General features: G+C 43.0%; 1 protein-coding gene across 1 annotated transcript in view; it reads left to right on the forward strand.

The window, feature by feature from the left end:
- LOC311105136 (ecto-NOX disulfide-thiol exchanger 2-like) overlaps window positions 1-21,301 on the forward strand; it is a gene marked incomplete at its 3' end in the record, with an annotated part of 419,761 nt that overhangs the window by 99,059 nt on the left and 299,401 nt on the right. The window contains exon 2 of the mRNA XM_084147162.1: window positions 15,218-15,361. Within this exon, the coding sequence (XP_084003288.1) occupies window positions 15,218-15,361 (144 nt within the window). The remainder of the gene's footprint in view (window positions 1-15,217; window positions 15,362-21,301) is intronic.

A 21,301-nucleotide genomic window follows, 5' to 3' on the forward strand; every position in this document is an offset into this window, starting at 1 on the left:
AAATAACTGTCAATCTCCCTCGGCCTGGGGCTCCATGCAAGATCTCACCTCGTGGAGTTGCAATGATCATGAGAACGGTGACGAATCAGCCCAGAACTACATGGGAGGATCTTGTCAATGATCTCAAGGCAGCTGGGACCATAGTCACCAAGAAAACAATTGGTAACACACTACGCCGTGAAGGACTGAAATCCTGCAGCGCCCGCAAGGTCCCCCTGCTCAAGAAAGCACATATACATGCCCGTCTGAAGTTTGCCAATGAACATCTGAATGATTCAGAGGAGAACTGGGTGAAAGTGTTGTGGTCACATGAGACCAAAATGGAGCTCTTTGGCATCAACTCAACTCGCTGTGTTTGGAGGAGGAGGAATGCTGCCTATGACCCCAAGAACACCATCCCCACCGTCAAACATGGAGGTGGAAACATTATGCTTTGGGGGTGTTTTTCTGCTAAGGGGACAGGACAACTTCACCGCATCAAAGGGACGATGGACGGGGCCATGTACCGTCAAATCTTGGGTGAGAACCTCCTTCCCTCAGCCAGGGCATTGAACATGGGTGGTGGATGGGTATTCCAGCATGACAATGACCCAAAACACACGGCCAAGGCAACAAAGGAGTGGCTCAAGAAGAAGCACATTAAGGTTCTGGAGTGGCCTAGCCAGTCTCCAGACCTTAATCCCATAGAAAATCTGTGGAGGGAGCTGAAGGTTTGAGTTGCCAAACGTCAGCCTCGAAACCTTAATGACTTGGAGAAGATCTGCAAAGAGGAGTGGGACAAAATCCCTCCTGAGATGTGTGCAAACCTGGTGGCAAAATACAAGAAAGGTCTGACCTCTGTGATTGCCAACAAGGGTTTTGCCACCAAGTACTAAGTCATGTTTTGCAGAGGGGTAAAATACTTATTTCCCTCATTAAAATGCAAATCAATTTTAAAAATTTTGACATTCGTTTTTCTGGAATTTTTTGTTGTTAATCTGTCTCTCACAGTTCAAATAAACCTACCATAAAATTTATAGACTGATCATTTCTTTGTCAGTGGGCAAACGTACAAAATCTGCAGGGGATCAAATACTTTTTTCCCTTACTGTAGATGAGACCCACTACTAATAAAACAGGACACCCCAGGACAGGACAGGACAACACATTACAGCACAGAGAGAGAGGCAGATACCCAAAATAAATCCAAAGGGGTTAGGAGGACTGCATAATATTGTTCTACAATCACTGAGTCAGGCCAAGTGTGACAGACTCTCCTTCAATTGCTATGTTTATCCTCTCCCTATCCATCTAGCTTTCTTTTCTCTGTATTTCCTGATTTCCTTTCATTTCTTCTTGAACCTCTTAAACTCTGCCCACTGAGTTGTCAACCAATCTGAATTCAACGTAAAGTCAACCAAAAATGTAACCCTGTCATTGGAATTAGGTAAAAAAAAAAAAATCCCTTACGTTGATGACTTTTTGCAAATTCAACCAGTTTTCCACGTTGATTCAACGTCATCACATAGAATATTTGGGTTGAAATTACGTGGAAACAACGTTGATTCAACCAGTTTTTGCAGACTCTTACAGTGAAACTCTAGTGTGTTTATAAGATGAACAGAAGCATTTGTCTGGTCTGGGAGAAATCTGTAGACTCCGTTCAGGAGAACTTTCACTGAACCACTGAACATGAAATTCTGTGTTGCATCAATAGGTGGCAGGTAGCCTAGCTGTTAAGAGTGTTGGTCCAGTAATTGAAAGGTCGTTGGTTCGAATCCCTGAGCCAACTATGTGAAAAATCTGTTGATGTGCCCTTGGGCAAGGCACTTAACAATAATTGGTCCTGTGAGTCGCTCTGGAAAACAGTGTCTTCTAAATGACCTTTTTTTTTTTTTAAGTGAGAGTGAGAGAGGCTGCCAGATGGATGCTGACCGGCAGAGTAGAGAGATGGAGGGTGGATTTATGTGTAGTGAGCACTAGGTGTGCAGACAGACAGACTCAGGAATGAAACACTTGTCCTTTTCATTAGATAACAACTCATACAGTCTGCTGCATAAGGCTTATAGGGAAGATTTCTCTGGGTTTGAGGGAAGGCAATTCTGTACTTTCTTTGACAGTTTCAAAGCTTTATTTATGCAGCACATTTCCAACATGGAATGCAATGCAATGTGCTTCACATAAATGTAAAAATAAATAATAATAATGTTACTACACAATAAACAAAACAATAACCATAAAAACTGAACGAATAAAAAGCACTCTAAGGAGAAAGAAAAGCTAAAAATATGTGTTTTAAGATCTCTTTTAAATATGTCCACAGTTTCCGCCCCCGTCAGGTTCTTTGGCTGGCTATTCCCGATCCTGCCGGCATAGTAACTAAAGGCCTCTTGGTCCTTGGCTTTGGGATAGTTAAAAGGCCAGTGCCAGAGGACCTGAGGGACCTACTGGGTACAAGCATGTCTGACATGTATTGGGGTGCACAATCATGGATAGACTTACAAAACAATACAAGAATCTTAAAATGTTGTGGCAAATTTGTCCTTATACTGATCAATGCCAGGTCGCAGTTGTAAATGAGAACTTGTTCTCAACTGGCTTACCTGGTTAAATAAAGGTGAAATTTTTTTTTTTTTTTAAATAACCAAAGTATTTCTGAGTTTTTGATGAATTAAGATAGACTTTATTACATAAGCAATAGAGCCGAGGTGGTTTGCAAAGCATCTCCCTTCTACCTCCCAGCTTTCAGTTTATATAGTAATTTCACATACATTTTAGCTTAACCCCTCCCTCCTGGGTTCCCCCACCACTGTCTCCAGTTTCCCCCTCTTGACCGCTCCGCCCACTTTCTTAGTGTATGATTGTGGCGAAATCTGACTTCCCCTCCTATGTATGCACAAATAACAGCCCTATCATGTAAAAATAATAATGTTCAGTTTGAACTCTGTTCAACCCTGGCTCACCCTGGCTTGACCTGGAGATTGATTGTTGGACATGGCAGGTCCACAATCAATCTCTCAAACATACCCAAGCCCAACCCCTCTCTCCCCTCCCGTCATGCTGTAATTAATCAAGAAGACACCCAAGGAGAGACAAAGGATTTAGCCTGAACTCTGTTCAACCCTAACTCCATCCCCGTAATATGCCTTAGGATAGAGGCAAAGGATAACACTCTAGTTTCAGTCACTGATAAATCAGGACAGCCTTGGATTAGGTCAGTGCGAGGAATTCGACCCAGGGTCAGATCTCCATTTCACACACACACAAACCCAGTGAGAGGAACCAATTCAGTTCTTGCCCAGCAACAGCGATGTACCAATCTAAAAAAAATAACATATCAACGTAAAGACCACATCAATCCCCCCTTTGGGACTTAATAGTCCCATGTCAATACATCCAAATACTTAAAATGTATATAGTGACTAAAATATGAATACTGTGACATAAAAATCAACATGTTCATGATATAAGGCACAATCCTTGCATTAACATTATATTTTTCAAACAGTAAGATTAAAACGTTTCTACTCTAAATAAGCCATATATGTGTATCCTAACACATTAAAACTAACGTAGCTTTGTTTTAACCATAATATCTATTTAAGGCAGTTATCTTGCGATTGTATACGCAATACCAGGTCATGTTGAGAATAGTGTCAACATCTTTAGCTCAAATAACTTTTTTACCCATATCACAAGTAGTATAACAATCAAAGGAATCAATATCAATATCTAATACATTAATTGCAGTGTCAACATCTTTAGTTATTAACATATTAATAACTTACTCAAATCAATCAGTCAGCTTACAACTCATAATCATAATCAAATTAATTATCCAAAACAAATTTAGAATGACAATTCGTAGTGATTCACATTGGTCCTATCACTCAAAGTTAAAACCCTCAACTTAGCACCCATTGACACTGGCAGAATGTACATTTATATTAACCTACAGTATAATCATCCATAATTCTAGCATTAGCTTCCTCATAAGGAGAATAACTACAGATCAGTATCTCAATGCATTCGTAGTCTAAATTACTATAAATTTAGCAGTGTGTAGACGTCCTTAATCAAATAACAACCCCTCCTTCCCTGGCACTCAATCTTCTGGCGTCTCTTCATTATGTTCTTCAGATAGCTTCATAGTTCAACTTGGATTGCCCATGACAATGTCCTAATTTCAATGTCTCACCTGAGCCGCCACCACCTCTACCCCAATTATGTTTTGTCCATTTGCCACATAGTATACCAGTATCATGAGAGATGTTGTATTTGAACAGATCTCTCTTCATGCCCACTCCACATGGACTCCTGTCACACTCCTGAGAGAAAAGGCATGAGAGAAAAGGCAGTTGCAAACTTCGATTGGATGCTGGTTCTGATTCAGGTCTCTTGGTAGAAGTGGTGCTGGACATGACCCTATTCAACGCCTTTGTTGCTCATCTTCAGCCAGTTAGAATTTTTTTTTTTTATTGAGGTTCACTCCGTTCTTGACCGAATTATCCCTGCTCTGCATCAAGACACCATCTGTAAGAACCTCGAGAGAGGACAGATCATAACAGTTTAGTTGAGTTCATTTCCAATCCAAGAAATCCATATAATCATAGACTATATGACAAATGATGATGTTTTACCAATTATTCTTAATACCAATTTCTAATATACTCCCCTTATCACCCTGTCGACTTCATCGCAGAGTCACAGGATGAGCAAGTTAGATCTCAATTTAAGTCTGAGAGATTAATATCTTCACTTCCAGATTTGTCCAGGTTTTGCTGGTCCTTGTAGTCATGACAAGCCCATCCTCCTCCTGCCACTACCCCATATACACATTCTGGGTTTACATAAGGACAGTTAAGTGGTCCTCCTTTGTTGTTACAAGGCTTCCTGTTAGAATTCATATAGTGTTCTGGTTTCCCTGGAACTGGGATGACGTCTGTCAATTTCATGTCCCATTCGGTTTCGGTCCTTATAGCCGTTCTCCTCACAGTCATTTGTTTTACCGTTGTTTTGATCAACAGGGATTTCAGCAATGGCAACACACAGCAAAATACTATTTCCATTAATACCAGTGCTATACCTATCATTGCCATTTTATTGAACATTGCTCCCCATTTTCCAAAAGTTAAGTCCAACCAATCCCAGGCACGTGCATCCTGCCCAGCATTTTTCTTGACTTCCTGTCTCAATCCTTTAAGCTTGATCATTGCCTCAGAGAATGTTCCTCCCGGGGCAGTATTATTAGGAATAAACGTGCCGCACTCGTTTCCAAACATAACACAGACTCCTCCTTTTTCTGCTAGGAGCCAATCTAGAGCCTGTCTATTTTGCCAAGTCATTCTACTTGTTGCCTGTACTTGTTCTCCCAGCGCTGACAATGCTGAGTCAGTCTAATTTAAGAACTTTTGTTGATTGTAATATATGTAATTGATCCATTCCAAATTTTTATTAGGAGTTATCCAAAGGATTGATTCAAATCCTGATTTAATCTTTAAATTAATTGGGAATTCCTCTAGACTGGCCTATAGCATCTATCTGTACGTTCGGATCGGCTTCATATGCCCTTTTTGATCTTTGTATTTTAGTATCTCGTGTATCAACCTATAAAGCCTTCCAGTCAACTATTACAACTTTTTGTATTAACTGTACCCAGGCACAGATCCCTTTCCATCCTTTTGGTAATAATGTCCTTAGTTGCCCCTGACAGACCCAGAAAAAATCTGCAATTGCCACTGACTGATCCTCATATATTACATTTTAGTCATTTAGCAGACGCTCTTATCCAGAGCGACTTACAGGAGCAATTAGGGTTAAGTGCCTTGCTCAAGGGCACATCGACAGATTTTTCACCTAGTCTGCTCAGGGATTAGAACCAGCGACCTTTCGGTTACTGGCACAACGCTCTTAACAACTAAGCGACCTGGCGCTGATAATGCCAATGTTTGATTTTCGCATACTTCCGGGGTAACTATTACTCCAGTACTTGACCCTGCTGCCTGATAGATTTTTCTTTGAGGGGTGTCTGCATTCCAAAAGCTATCTGTATCGAGGTGCCATGTAATTTCACATTCTCCTTTGAATTCTCCCAAATTATATAACCCGATTGTTTTATTGTAACACTCATATTTTTGCTCATAGTCTATTTGATATTTATCTGGTGCTTCCCTTTTCCTTGTTTCTATTCTAACGTCTAATTGCTCACATTTCTCTCCTCATCCTGGTTGACTATAAAATGGTTTATATTTAGGATTTCCTAAATAAGACAAACATTCTGCTGGGCAATATGGTCTTTCCGAGTTCCTTAGATGACAGAAGTTGTGGTTGAACATAGCACAGTCCTGGTAACTGTGAGGATTTGGAACCGCTGTTAATTCTTTTAAAGGAGATTAAGTGCATATTAGACCATTTTCTTTCTTTCATTTTAATATAATATATTGTGCCCATCTATACCAGTCATTGTTTAGCGCCTCCATCCATTCCCTTTCTTCTACGTCTGGTGGGGCTCTAACATGTAAGGGGTTAGTGCACTTTCCCAAGGAATAACTACTTCAACAACCCTGCCCCCTGGAAATGTAGCACTTATAAGTACTATATCAAATTGTTTATCTAAGTCTTGGGCTGTTATCCTTATGTCTATGATCCACCTGTCTTTTTCTTTTATTATCTTAAGGTCACAGTTACCCCATGTGATTTCCCCACAATCCTTGTGATGCTTCCTCCCACACCAATAATAATTTGACCCTCGTACTTTTTATAGCAATCCTTTTCTGTACTTCAGTTGTGGTTCCTGCTTGTGCAGGAATATACATTCTAATCCTGTCTGTTTCTCTTCTCTGTCTTGTTCTTGTGCTCTTTACTCTTGTCAGTATGCCATTTTCCTTATTCAACTGTTCTGGTTTCCAATTTCTGTTAGGGGACTAGTCAAGGGTAGAGAAATCAACGGTGGGGAAATCTGGTGAGTCTCGGTTGTCTTGTAGAATATTGGAGGTATTGTAGGATGTTCTTGAAGGTCTTGTAGGTTCTTGGAGGTCTGGGATGTCTTGGAGGTCTGCCCCTCCGCCGTGGGAATTAGCCAGAGCACGTAGCTCATCATTCCCATTGCCATCCTCCCCATCTCCTGATTCTGGGCAGCTACAGCATCCTCAGTTCCCTCATCTCTAGGTCGTCGGTTTCCTCGTGGTACTCTGGTGCAGTGGTTTAGATGATACCAAGTCAAGCTCCCCTCTATCCGTACAGCCGTCGGTGCAGCCTGGGTGACGATGTATGGTCTCTTTGGCTCAGGACCTTCTTCTGTCACTAGAGTCTCTGGATCAGGCAGAGTCCCTCTCAATCCATCGACATCGTCTGCGGAGAGTGTCCTTCTGGCAGCGTACCTATAGGGAAGTTTGGAGTCACTACTGCAAAGACACACAGACAGAGACAGACACAAAAGAAAACAATGCTACACAATGGCGGGGCCATTTTCCTCTTCTGGGGTTGGAACTCTCCTACCGTGGGACACATGGATCCAGGTATCTGTCTCTGCCACTTTCACCATCATTGAGGTAGCCAGCAACACCTGGTACGGGCCCCTCCACCTAGGGTCTTTCCAGCTCTTTCTTCTGTAGTCTTTTACCGCCACAAAGTCTCCAGGGCGCAGACAATGCTCAGATTCTCCTGTTAGGTTGAGCAGGGAAGCCTTCACCCGTGGGAAGAAAGTCTTAAGAACATTGTTATGTGAGACACAGTATGCTACTGTGCCTTGCAAAAGTATTCATCCCCCTTGGCGTTTTTCCTATTTTGTTGCATTACAACCTGTAATTTAAATAGATTTTTATTTGGATTTCATGTAATGGATATACACAAAATAGTCCAAACTGGTGAAGTGAAATGAAAAAAAATAATTTGAAAAATTAAATAACAGAAAAGTGGTGCGTGTGTATGTATTCATCCCCCTTTACTATGAAGCCCCTAAATATGATCTGGTGCAACCAATTACCTTCAGAAGTCACATAATTAGTTAAATAAAGTCCACCTGTGTGCAATCTAAGTGTCACATGATCTGTCACATGATCTCAGTATATATACACCTGTTCTGAAAGGCCCCAGAGTCTGCAACACCACTAAGCAAGGGGCACCACCAAGCAAGTGGCACCATGAAGACCATAGATCTCTCCAAACAGGTCAGGGACAAAGTTGTGGAGACGTGCAGATCAGGGTTGGGTTATAAAAAAATATCCGAAACTTTGAACATCCCACGGAGCACCATTAAATTCATTATAAAAAAATGGAAAGAATATGGCACCACAACAAATCTGCCAAGAGAGGGCCACCCACCAAAACTCACGGACCAGGCAAAGAGGGCAACAAAGAGACCAAAGATAACCCTGAAGGAACTGCAAAGCTCCACAGCGGAGATTGGAGTATCTGTCCATAGGACCACTTTAAGCCGTACACTCCACAGAGCTGGGCTTTACGGAAGAGTGGCCAGAAAAAAGCCATTGCTTAAAGAAAAAAATAAGCAAACATGTTTGGTGTTCGCCAAAAGCCATGTGGGTGACTCCCCAAACATTTGGAAGAAGGTACTCTGGTCAGATGATATTAAAATTTAGCTTTTTGTCCATCAAGGAAAACGCTATGTCTGGCTCAAACCCAACACCTCTCATCACCCCGAGAACACCATGTTTTAAATCGGCAGGGACTGGGACACTGGTCAGAATTGAAGGAATGATGGATGGCGCTAAAATCAGGGAAATTCTTGAGGGAAACCTGTTTCAGTCTTCCAGAGATTTGAGACTGGGACGGAGGTTCACCTTCCAGCAGGACAATGCTAAGCATACTGCTAAAGCAACACTTGAGTGGTTTAAGGGGAAACATTTAAATGTCTTGGAATGGCCTAGTCAAAGCCCAGACCTCAATCCAATTGAGAATCTGGTATGACTTACAGATTGCTGTACACCAGCGGAACCCATCCAACTTGAAGGAGCTGGAGCAGCTTAGCATATTCAAAGTGGTAGGCATGTTGTGTAAATGAAATGAGACAAACGCCCAAAAAAATCCATTTTAATTCCAGGTTGTAAGGCAACAAAATAGGAAAAATGCCAAGGGGGGTGAATACTTTCGCAAGTTACTGTACCATGTCTTCTCATCAGTCAGGACAAGCTTTGAAATTAGGAAGTGCACATTCTTGCAGCTTGTTGCAGTCCACGAGTTTCAGAAACCGTCCCCCTTTGTACTTTGTCTCTGGCCAGAAATACATTTGTCCATAACATATTCCATCTAACCCATAACACATTCATTACTACTGCTCATATTCTTAATATAATTTGCATATTTACCAAAAGGACCCAAGGGACCAGTAATTCCCAGTATTGGCCACATAACTCACATCGTGATGCATGCGTTCAAAAAAATTAAACAACAACATTGACTGTTAAACCAAAATAATAAATGAAATGAAATTGACAACATTTGATTATATCTTAACTTAATTAATGTATCCCATAAGGCAATTCAAGGAATAGTAAAATTGACTAGCGACAGGTGTCCCTCATTCAGGGCTAGCGCTCTCTTGCTCTCCTTTTCATGGTCCGAATCATATATAGGACTATTGTTAAATTATGAACTTCTTCCTAATCATTAGTGTTTACTTATTACATTTAAATCTCACCCAAAGTTTGTAGTCTCTCTAGTGAGGGTGATCAGGCCTCACCAGAAAGTCAGAACAGAGGTCAGAGGTCATTCAAATCTTTCAAAGAAGTGTTTAATTCTCCAGTATCAAATTTCCAAGCAAACAAAAACAGGGACACTTCCGGTATACAAGATGGCGTATTGAATACACAGTGGTACAAATCACCTCAAGATAAAAACATACATATACACTGCTCAAAAAAATAAAGGGAACACAAAAATAACACATCCTAGATCTGAATGAATGAAATAATCTTATTAAATACTTTTTTCTTTACATAGTTGAATGTGCTGACAACAAAATCACACAAAAATGATCAATGGAAATAAAATGTATCAACCCATGGAGGTCTGGATTTGGAGTCACCCTCAAAATTAAAGTGGAAAACCACACTACAGGCTGATCCAACTTTGATGTAATGTCCTTAAAACAAGTCAAAATGAGGCTCAGTAGTGTGTGTGGCCTCCACGTGCCTGTATGACCTCCCTACAATGCCTGAGCATGCTCCTGATGATGTGGCGGATGGTCTCCTGAGGGATCTCCTCCCAGACCTGGACTAAAGCATCCGCCAACTCCTGGACAGTCTGTGGTGCAACACAGTTGGTGGATGGAGCGAGACATGATGTCCCAGATGTGCTCAATTGGATTCAGGTCTGGGGAACGGGCAATCCATAGCATCAATGCCTTCCTCTTGCAGGAACACTCCAGCCACATGAGGTCTAGCATTGTCTTGCATTAGGAGGAACCCAGGGCCAACCGCACCAGCATATGGTCTCACAAGGGGTCTGAGGATCTCATCTCGGTACCTAATGGCAGTCAGGCTACCTCTGGCGAGCACATGGAGGGCTGTGCGGCCCCCCAAAGAAATGCCACCCCACACCATGACTGACCCACCGCCAAACCGGTCATGCTGGAGGATGTTGCAGGCAGCAGAACGTTCTCCACGGCGTCTCCAGACTCTGTCACGTCTGTCACATGCTCAGTGTGAACCTGCTTTCATCTGTGAAGAGCACATGGCGCCAGTGGCGAATTTGCCAATCTTGGTATTCTCTGGCAAATGCCAAATGTCCTGCACGGTGTTGGGCTGTAAGCACAACCCCCACCTGTGGACGTCGGGCCCTCATACCACCCTCATGGAGTCTGTTTCTGACCGTTTGAGCAGACACATGCACATTTGTGGCCTGCTGGAGGTCATTTTGCAGGGCTCTGGCAGTGCTCCTCCTGCTCCTCCTTGCACAAAGGCGGAGGTAGCAGTCCTGCTGCTGGGTTGTTGCCCTCCTACGGCCTCCTCCACGTCTCCTGATGTACTGGCCTGTCTCCTGGTAGTGCCTCCATGCTCTGGACACTACGCTGACAGACACAGCAAACCTTCTTGCCACAGCTCGCATTGATGTGCCATCCTGGATGAGCTGCACTACCTGAGCCACTTGTGTGGGTTGTAGACTCCGTCTCATGCTACCACTAGAGTGAAAGCACCGCCAGCATTCAAAAGTGACCAAAACATCAGCCAGGAAGCATAGGAACTTAGAAGTGGTCTGTGGTCACCATCTGCAAAACCAGTCCTTTATTGGGGGTGTCTTGCTAATTGCCTATAATTTCCACCTGTTGTCTATTCCATTTGCACAACAGCATGTGACATTTATTGTCAATCAGTGTTGCTTCCTAAGTGGACAGTTTGATTTCACAGAAGTGTGATTGACTTGGAGTTACATTGTGTTGTTTAAGTGTTCCCTTTATTTTTTTTAGCAGTGTATGTTTCAGTATTCATAAATTAATGTAAAAAATGGTTATTGAAATCAAATATTTATTTAGAATTCAAGGCACACTCAACCAGCATGGCTACCACAGCATTCTGCAGTGATACGCCATCCCATCTGGTTTGGGCTTAGTGGGACTATAATTTGTTTTTCAACAAGACAATGATCCAACACATATCCAGGCTGTGTAAGGGCTATTTGACCAAGAAGGAGAGTGATGGAATGCTGCATCAGATGACCTGGCCGCCACAATCCCCTGACCTCAACCTAATTGAGATGGTTTGGGATGAGTCGGACAGCGTGAGTGAAGGAAAAGCAGCCAACAAGTGCTCAGCATATGTGGGAACTCCTTCAAGACTGCTGGAAAAGCATTCCAGGTGAAGCTGGTTGAGAGAATGCCAAGAGTGTGGAAAGCTGTCATCAAGGCAAAGGGTGGCTATTTGAAGAATCTCAAATATAAAATATATTTAGATTTGTTTAGCTATTTTTTGGTTTCTACATGATTCCATATGTGTTATTTCATAGTTTTGATGTCTTCACTATTATTCTACAATGTAGAAAATAGTAAAAATAAAGGTAAAAGCCTGGAATGAGTAGGTGTGTCCAAACTTTTGACTGGTGCTGTATCTTTCAAAACGGTAGGTGGTCATTGGACCAAGACACTGTCAATCAAGTGAACACCGCTTGTCTCATTCGTGCGTAATGATGGCTGACCTTCATTGGCTAATTGACGTGTTGTGTAGCCAATAAGTAATAGAATGATGAAACAAGTTTGGTTGCCTTCTAGAGTGTCTGAGGCCAAACTTGACATGGTTAAGCAACGCTTTGCCAATGTGATTTTTTTTGCAAGTTGAAAGAGTCTGAATTCATGCAAAACGCTGTATACAACATGGATCGTGTTAGGATATAAAAATTGATTTTATCAAGCAAAACTATGCTACATTTTACATGACCCTCACGATGACAAATTAGAGCAAGATTACTGAATGTAAGTACATTATTTACCGCCAGTGTCATGAACCCTGCGTCCTGAGTCTGTTCCTGCCTGTGTTGCCGTTTTTCTGCTCTGTATCTCCTGTTTGTGCCTGAGTCGGTTCGTTCGGCTGTCCTCCAATGGTCCCACGCCAGCAAGATGTCTTGTCACCCTGGCGTGGCTCGGACGATGGCGCTTCTACGCAGACGATTTTGGTGGCCTGCCATGGGAGAAGATACTCGGAGGTTTGTTGCTGCCTGTCCAGTTTGTGCGCAGAACAAGAGTGCCAATCGGCCCAGCTCTGGACTTCTTCACCCCCTACCGATCCCCCGGCGACCATGGTCGCATCTGGCCCTGGACTTTGTCACTGGGTTGCCCTCTTCTGAGGGGAACACGGTCATTCTGACTATTGTGGACCGATTCAGCAAGTTCGCCCACTTTGTGCCCATCTCCAAGCTTCCCTCTGCCTCTGAGACGTCCAGTGACATAGTTTCCGACCGTGGCCCTCCGTTCACCTCTGCTGTCTGGAAATCCTTCTGTTTGGCCATTGGAGCTACAGTCAGTCTCACATCTGGATTTCACCCCCAATCTAATGGACAGGCGGAGAGAGCCAACCAGAAGATGGAATCCATGCTGCGTTGCCTTGTTTCCTCCAACCCCACCTCTTGGGCCTCTCAGTTGCCTTGGGTTGAGTATGCTCACAATACTCTCCCTACTCTCCCTTCCAGTGCCTATACGGCTACCAACCCCTCTTGTTTCCTTCTCAGGAGAAAGATCTCTCGGTTCCCTCTGTCCAGGCCCACATTCGTCGTTGCCACCGGACCTGGCATCGGGCCAGAAAGGCCCTCCTTAGAGTTTCTGACCGGTATCAGCTCCAGGCGAATCGTCGCCGTATTCCAGCCCCCGCTTATGCAATCGGAGATAGGGTCTGGTTGGCTACACGGGACCTTCCTCTGCGGACTGAGTCAAGGAAACTGTCGCCGAGGTTCATTGGTCCATTTGTGGTGGAGAGAGTGATTAATCCTGTTGTGGTTTGACTCAAGTTGCCTAGTACGCTCAGAGTCCATCCCACCTTCCATGTCTCCTGCCTCAAGCCTGTTCTCCTCAGCCCTCTGTTGCCCCCTCCACCTCCTCCTCCTCGGATGATCGGAGGAGGTCCTGTCTACACGGTGCACCGCATCATGGATTCCAGACGGCGGGGCCGGGGTTTCCAGTATCTCGTGGACTGGGAGGGGTATGGTCCTGAGGAGAGGAGTTGGATTCCTCGGCGTCAGATCCTTGATGCTGACCTCCTTCGTGACTTCTACCGCCTCCATCCTGGTGCTCTGGGTAGTCCGCCCGGTGGCGTTCGTCGGAGGGGGGGTACTGTCATGAACCCTGCGTCCTGAGTCTGTTCCTGCCTGTGTTGCCATTTTTCTGCTCTGTATCTCCTGTTTCCCGAAGGTGCCTGAACGCACCCTGTCCGGTTGCCGGGCGACGTTGCTAGGCGGGTGATCTCTCGATTACCCGCACTTGCTTCTCATCAGCTTCGGCACACCTGGTCCTGATCATCACCCCTTCATAAGCTCTGACCTGACAGCCATTCCCTGCCGGATCGTTAGCCATAAACATCATTCTCCCGGAACCTTCACCCAACCCCTGCCGTGCCATCAGTTCATCTGCCACTTCACCATCACCTACTCATCTCCGCCACCTGCTCTGTCTCCTGGACTATTCTGCATCTTTTTTTATCTGTAAATAAACACTCACATTCGTTCAACTCACCTTGTCCTGGTCTGCTTCTGGGTTCGGTCTTAGAGAACCGTGACAGTCAGAGGTGAATGTATCAAACCAGTTGCCGTGACAAAAGTGTTTTGTTGTTGTGCACTATCCTCAAACAATAGCATGGTATGTTATCGCTGTAATAGCTACTCTAAATTGGACTGTAAATCCCCATAATCATGGCGATTTTGCATTCTCAATTACATTCTCCTCACATCCTCTCTCCTTGCCTCCTCAAAACCCATTGGAGGATAAGGTCAGAGGGGTTTTGAGAAGGAGGCGAGGAGAGAGGGACGCGAGGAGTATGCAATTGAGATTCTACCATTGTCTTTTTTTTGTCCTGGTTTCGTGAAGAATCACCCTATTTTTTTCTGGGATTCTGGGGCAATATCCACATTGTTATTGTTTCCATAATTCATCAGCCTCTACTCTCCACATTGCTTTATCTTCTGGAAGACACTTATTCTCTATCGGAGGAATAGAAGGACTTGTTTTAGAAAGGATTGTCTGCTTGGAGCTGTTGGACAGATTGGCCCATTTCTAAATCGGAGCCTGTAGTCACTTTAGATAATATAATTATATTAAGAGTGTGTGTGGTGGGTTCATAACTAATGGGGGTCTTTGTGTTTTTAATCCTGCCTTTGTTCCTCTCAGGACAGAAATATGATGGGATGGAAATTAAACCGCTGGATTAGAAAAGAGACCAGAGATAATGTTCAGAGATTGTCCCTAGTGTCCCCACTGTCTAAAGACCTGAACAGAGAGACACAGAACTCTGGAGTTTTAGAGATTGTACTCATGATCTATGTCTCTTGTAGGGAGTCTCCTTATGTTCTTCAGTAAGTGAACTCTGTTGAAAAGGGAACTGTATGTTTTCATTCTTTTGATTTTGTATGTTCAACTCCTGACTCTGTTAAATAGAGAACACATGGTTTGTTCAGGTTCAATAGAGTTGTATCTCTCTATTTACTGTAGTTACAATAGTATAACTCTATCGTTTCTATCGTGGTTTATAGAGCTATGGTCCATCTGGTTTAACATGGCCGCTCGTTGTGTTTCTGTGTGTTTCAGGACTGAATCCGCTGTCCTTTGACTCGTCCTCCAACAACGAGCCCCTGCAGTTCAGCAACTCCAACGGGCTGCTGGTGTCAGACTGTCCTCTGGAGAACGGAGCTGAGAACAGCAATAAGAGGAAGAGACCCAGCCTGCCTCCAGGTACAATAAGATACTATTATAATTGACAAGATCTACTGTCTAAAGCTGCAGAATTCTGCTCTGCTATGATTGCAGCTCTCTCACACATTAACCTGGCTGTTACGTCCCAACAGAACCTGCCAATCAAACCTCAGAATTTCCTTCAACAATGCCTTCAGCTTTCTCTCACTGAGTAATCTGTCACACGGAGCGCAATGTGACAGGAGGAAGTGTGTGTGCGTTTGTGTGCGTGTGTGCTTTGTGTGTCTGTCTCTGTAGGTCTGTATCTGTCTTTGTGTATGTGTGGACTTGTATGTGCATGTGTGCGTGCGTGTGTTTGTCTGTTGTTGTCATTACTAAATTAGACAAAATTTTAGTCAGTGACAATGTGCATTCTAATTAAAGAATGTGTCTCTAATTAATGGCATTATGACAAGTAGAATGAAGAGGGCCCTTAAGACAGAGAGGTGTTGCTGTATGTTCTCTGCTGTCTTGGTGACGATAATTGGTCGGGATTAATTGTCTGTGTTAATTAACTACTCTTTTTACCATTTGTCATTGTGCACAATTTTAAATAAATTGAGTTCTAGTGAGTTTGGAAGGCCTTAAGTAGGTTTTAGATTGATGGTGGTACAAAGGACATGTTAGATGTTAAAATGAATAGATTTAGTGACTAATCAGAGTATGATGTTTTTAAGAACAGACTTATGTTAAAACCTCATGCTGTGCACTGGTTTAGACATGCGTCACAAACCCTCAGAACCCTGGTTAGCAACAGAACATTATATAATGATGATTACCATTAACAACAGCGCTTGGCTCCCAGCCTTTCACAATACTGGGGTTACGTCTATTAGTATTGCTGTGTTACATTAATCTGCTCTATAATGGAAAACTAGTTAATGTTGACAATCTGCAGCATCTGGAGCTGGGTACATTTAGTGGCTTTAATGTTATCTGTCATCAAGAGACACAATCAAGTCCTCCAGTTCTCTGAGGAGAGAAGATGGAGCACGGACAAATTAGCAGCCTTGTGGATTTACCCTCGTTAAGGAATTCTAATGGATATATTCATCTCGTTAGGGGTGACAATTCATTAGACGCAGAAACGAGCAAACTCAGGAACACAGCGCCTCTGGTGATGGGGTGTGTGTGGTGATCATTTAGGCAGCGAAGAGATTCCCAAGAACCAAACAGTGTTGCTAACAGGATGTTTACTCCGTGTGTTAAAGTTTAAACCACTAAACTTCTAAATGGCTCAAACAAGTAGCAGAATGGCTAGCTCAGAGCGCTAATGGGTGTACATTTGACTTAACAGATACTGCAAAATATAGTCTTTAGTTTTAATTGCTTTGCCACTGTATTAATAGTCACAGCTAGAAAGAAACACATTAAACTGAATTCATATCCATTCAACACCTTGTCATTAATGGAATTAACTAAATACTTTTAGTTGTTATGATGACACTATTAATAAATCAACCCTCGAAACGGCTGGAAAGTTAAAGTGCAAAGATCTCATAGTTTCCTTTCGAAATGAGATGAATTATGGATGAAAGTGTATTTTTGACTCGTTAATTCTGTGCGGTTACCGGGTTAATTCCTTGTGGTTACAGGGTTAAAACAGAAACAGTTTAGCCATTCATTCTGAGTGGTTAAGATTAGCGTTATGGTTTGGGGAAGGCTCTGCAAACCAACCGACCTCATACCATCAAGTATCATCAAGTATTCTCACAGCTTGCTAGTGCATTGTGAACTGCTGTAGTGCAGTGGTCTGAGCAGTGCGCTTTGGCTCGGAGCATTACACGTTTTCGCCCAGTGCGGGGCAATCATTAAAAAAAACATTGTGAGCGCAGAGGAAGGCATATACTGACATTCTCAGGACCTTTTCAAACGTCAGAAATCGAAGTCTATTTCTAGTGATCAGGCCATACATGCTGCATTACTATTCTTCATGCTGTCTTTATATAACCAACCACCCCACAAAAGACCAAGATGGTGCACTTATACTGTATAGCTGCGGGGGATGCAGAGGATAAGTATGGGATAATCAACGAGGGGCTATGCGTTACAATAAAAGACGTGGAAGGTGTGTTCCACGATGCGGTTGCGGAGTGGAACTAACCTTCCACGGAGTTGCATCATTTTCCAGAGAATGCATAGAGCCCCGAATTGATTATCCCCTTTATACCATAGCTATAATTTAACACATGACACTAGAAATGTGTTCATTTTCAGGTAGAAATGTGTTCGACAACATCCACTGAAGTAGCTACAGTAGTTGTGTTGGTAACCAAACAAACAGACTTGCTAGTTTAGCTAATCAAACCATCAGTCCTATCTTGCTATTATGAAAATTGAATTCAACAATGTCAGTCATGTTTTCCATTGGACTTTTGCTTTCAAAAGTAAACATATAACATATAAGAATGAACTATAGCCATTGAATTATACTGTGCATTATAGGGAAATAATGCACGCTGTAGAAATGCCCTTCAAGCCAAACAGAAATGAGTATTAAACAATGCCATGGTATAATCTTATAGAATGGTGTTGGTTTATTGTGATGAATTCCTCTTTTTATCCAATCAAAATAAACAGCTTTGAGAACAGTAGTACACCTACTGTATTTTTAGGGAAGTGACATCGTCAATGTGCTTTTTTACATTTGGCTTTTGTTGAATGAGTTTCAACCACCTACAGTGCATTCGGAAAGTATTCAGACCCCTTGACTTTTTCCACATTTCGTTACGTAACAGCCTTATTCTAAATTGATGAAATAGTTGTTTTTTCTCATCAATCTACACACAATACCCCATAATGACAAACTGTTTTTTCAAAATGTTAGCAAATGTATTAAAAATAACAACTGAAATATGACATTTACATAAGTATGAAGACCCTTAACTCAGTACTCTATTGAAGCACCTTTGAAGCACCTGTATTTGGGGAGTTTCTCCCATTCTTCTATGCAGATCCTCTCAAGCTCTGTCAGGTTGGATGGGGAGTGTTGCTGTACAGCTATTTTCAGGTCTCTCCAGAGATGTTAGGTCGGGTTCAAGTCCGTGCTCTGGCTGGGCCACTCAAGGACATTCAGAGACTTGTCTTGGCTGTGTGCTTAGGATCGTTGTCCTGTTGGAAGGTGAACCTCAGTCTGAGGTGCTGAGCGCTCTGGAGCAGGTTTTCATCAAGGATCTCTCTGTACTTTTCTCCGTTCATCTTTCTCTCGATCCTGACTAGTCTACCAGTCCCTGCCGCTGAAAAACTTCCCCACAGCATGATGATGCCACCACGCTTCACCGTTGTGATGGTGCAAGGTTTCCTCCAGACGTGACGCTTGGCATTCACGGGTCACCCGAGTGGCGCAGTGGACTAAGGCACTGCATCACAGTGTTAGCTGTGCCACTAGAGATCCTGGTTCGAATCCAGGCTCTGTCGTAGCCAGCCGCGACCGGGAGACCCATGGGGCGGTGCACAATTGGCCCAGCGTCGTCCAGGGTAGGGGAGGGAATGGCTGGCAGGGATGTAGCTCAGTTGGTAGAGCATGGTGTTTGCAACGCCTGGGTTGTGGGTTCGATTCCCACGGGGGGCCAGTATGAAAAAAAAATATATATATATGTATGCACTAACTGTAAGTCGCTCTGGATAAGAGCGTCTGCTAAAATGAAAAATATATATAATAATAAAAAAATAAAAAAATGTAGGCCAAAGAGTTCAATCTTGGTTTCATCAGACTAGAGAATCTTGCTTCTCATGGTCTGAGAGTCTTTAGGTGCCTTTTGGCAAACTCCAAGTGGGCTGTCATGTCCCTTTTACTGAGGAGTGGCTTCCGTCTGGCCACTCTACCATAAAGGCCTGATTGGTGGAGTGCTTCAGAGATGGTTGTCCTTCTGGAAGGTTCTCCCATCTCCACAGAGGAACTCTGGAGCTCTGTCAGAGTGACCATCGGGTTCTTGGTCACCGCGCTGACCAAGGCCCTTCTCCCCCGATTGCTCAGTTTGGCCTGGTGGCCAGCTCCAGGAATAGTCTTGGTGGTTCCAAACTTCTTCCATTTAAGAATTATGGAGGCCACTGTGTTCTTCAGAACCTTCAATGCTGCAGAAATGTTTTGGTACCCTTCCCCAGATCTGTGCCTTGACACAATCCTGTCTCAGAGCACTACGGACAATTCCTTCGACCTCATGTCTTGATTTTTGCTCTGACATGCACTGTCAACTGTGGGACCTTATATAGGGGTATGAATTTCCAAATCATGTCCAATCAATAGCATTTACCACAGGTGGACGCCAATCAATGGAAACAGGATGCACCTGAGCTCAAGTTTGAGTCTCATAGCAAAGGATCTGAAGTTTCAAACATTTCTAAAAACCTGTTTTCGCTTTGTCATTATGGGGTATTGTGTGTTGAGGATTTATTTATTTAATCCATTTTAGAATAAGGCTGTGGAAAAAGTCAAGGGGTCTGAATAATTTCCGAATGCACTGAATATATTTATGTATATACAGTACCAGTCAAAAGTTTGGACACACCTACTCATTCCAGGGTTTTTCTTTATTTTTACTATTTCCTACATTGTAGAGTAATAGTGAAGACATAAAAACGATGAAATAACACATATGGAATCATGTAGTAACCAAAAAAGTGTTAAACAAATCAAAATATATTTCATATTTGTGATTCTTCAAATAGCCACCATTTGCCTTGATGACAGCTTTGCACACTCTTGGCATTCTCTTAATCAGCTTCATGAGGTAGTCACCTGGAATGCAGGTTTGCCTTCTTAAAAGTAAATTGTGGAATTTATTTCCTTCTTAATGCGTATGAGCCAATCAGTTGTGTTGTGAAAAGGTAGGGTGGTATACAGAAGATAGCCCTATTTCAGAATGATAGTAGAGAGAATGATTTATTTCAGCTTTTATTTCTTTCATCACATTTCCAGTGGGTCAGAAGTTTACACACACTCAATTAGTATTTGGTAGCATTGCCTTTAAATTGTTTAACTTGGGTCAAACATTTTGGGTAGCTTTCCACAAGTTTCCCACAATAAGTTGAGTGTATTTTGGCACATTCCTCCTGATAGAGCTGGTGTAACTGAGTCAGGTTTGTAGGCCTCCTTGCTCACACACGCTTTTTCAGTTCTGCCCACAAATGTTCTAAAGGATTGACGTCAGGGCGTTGTGATGGCCACTCCAATACCTTGACTTTGTTGTCCTTAAGCCATTTTGCCACAACTTTGGAAGTATGCTTGGGGTCATTGTCCATTTGGAAGACCCATTTGCGACCATGCTTTAACTTCCTTACTGATGTCTTGAGATGTTGCTTCAATATATCCACTTAATTTTCCTTCTTCATGATGCCATCTATTTTGTGAAGTGCACCAGTCCCTCCTGCAGCAAAGCACCCCTACAGCATGATGATGCCACCCCCGTGCTTCACGGTTGGGATGGTGTTTTTCGGCTTGCAAGTCTTCCCCTTTTTCCTCCAAACATAACGATGGTCATTATGGCCAAACAGTTATATGTTAGTTTCATCAGACCAGAGGACATTTCTCCAAAACGTACGATATTTGTCCCCATGTGCAGTTGCAAACCGTAGTCTGGCTTTTTTATGGTGGTTTTGGAGCAGATTATGTCGATATAGGACTTGTTTTACTGTGGATATAGATACTTTTGTACCTGTTTCCTCCAGCATCTTCAAAAGGTCCTTTGCTGTTGTTCTGGGATTGATTTGCACTTTTCGCACCAAAGTACATTCATCTCTAAGAGACAGAACGCGTCTCCTTCCTGAGCGGTATGACGGCTGCGTGGTCCCATGGTGTTTATACTTGCGTACTATTGTTTGTACAGGTGGACGTGGTACATTCAGGCGTTTGGAAATTGCTCCCAAGGATGAACCAGAATTGTGGAGGTCTACAATCTTTTTTCTGAGGTCTTGGTTGATTTATTTTATTTTTTTCCATGA

The sequence above is a fragment of the Coregonus lavaretus genome, assembly GCF_964263955.1.
Source record: "Coregonus lavaretus genome assembly, chromosome: 29".
Lineage (NCBI taxonomy): Eukaryota > Metazoa > Chordata > Actinopteri > Salmoniformes > Salmonidae > Coregonus > Coregonus lavaretus.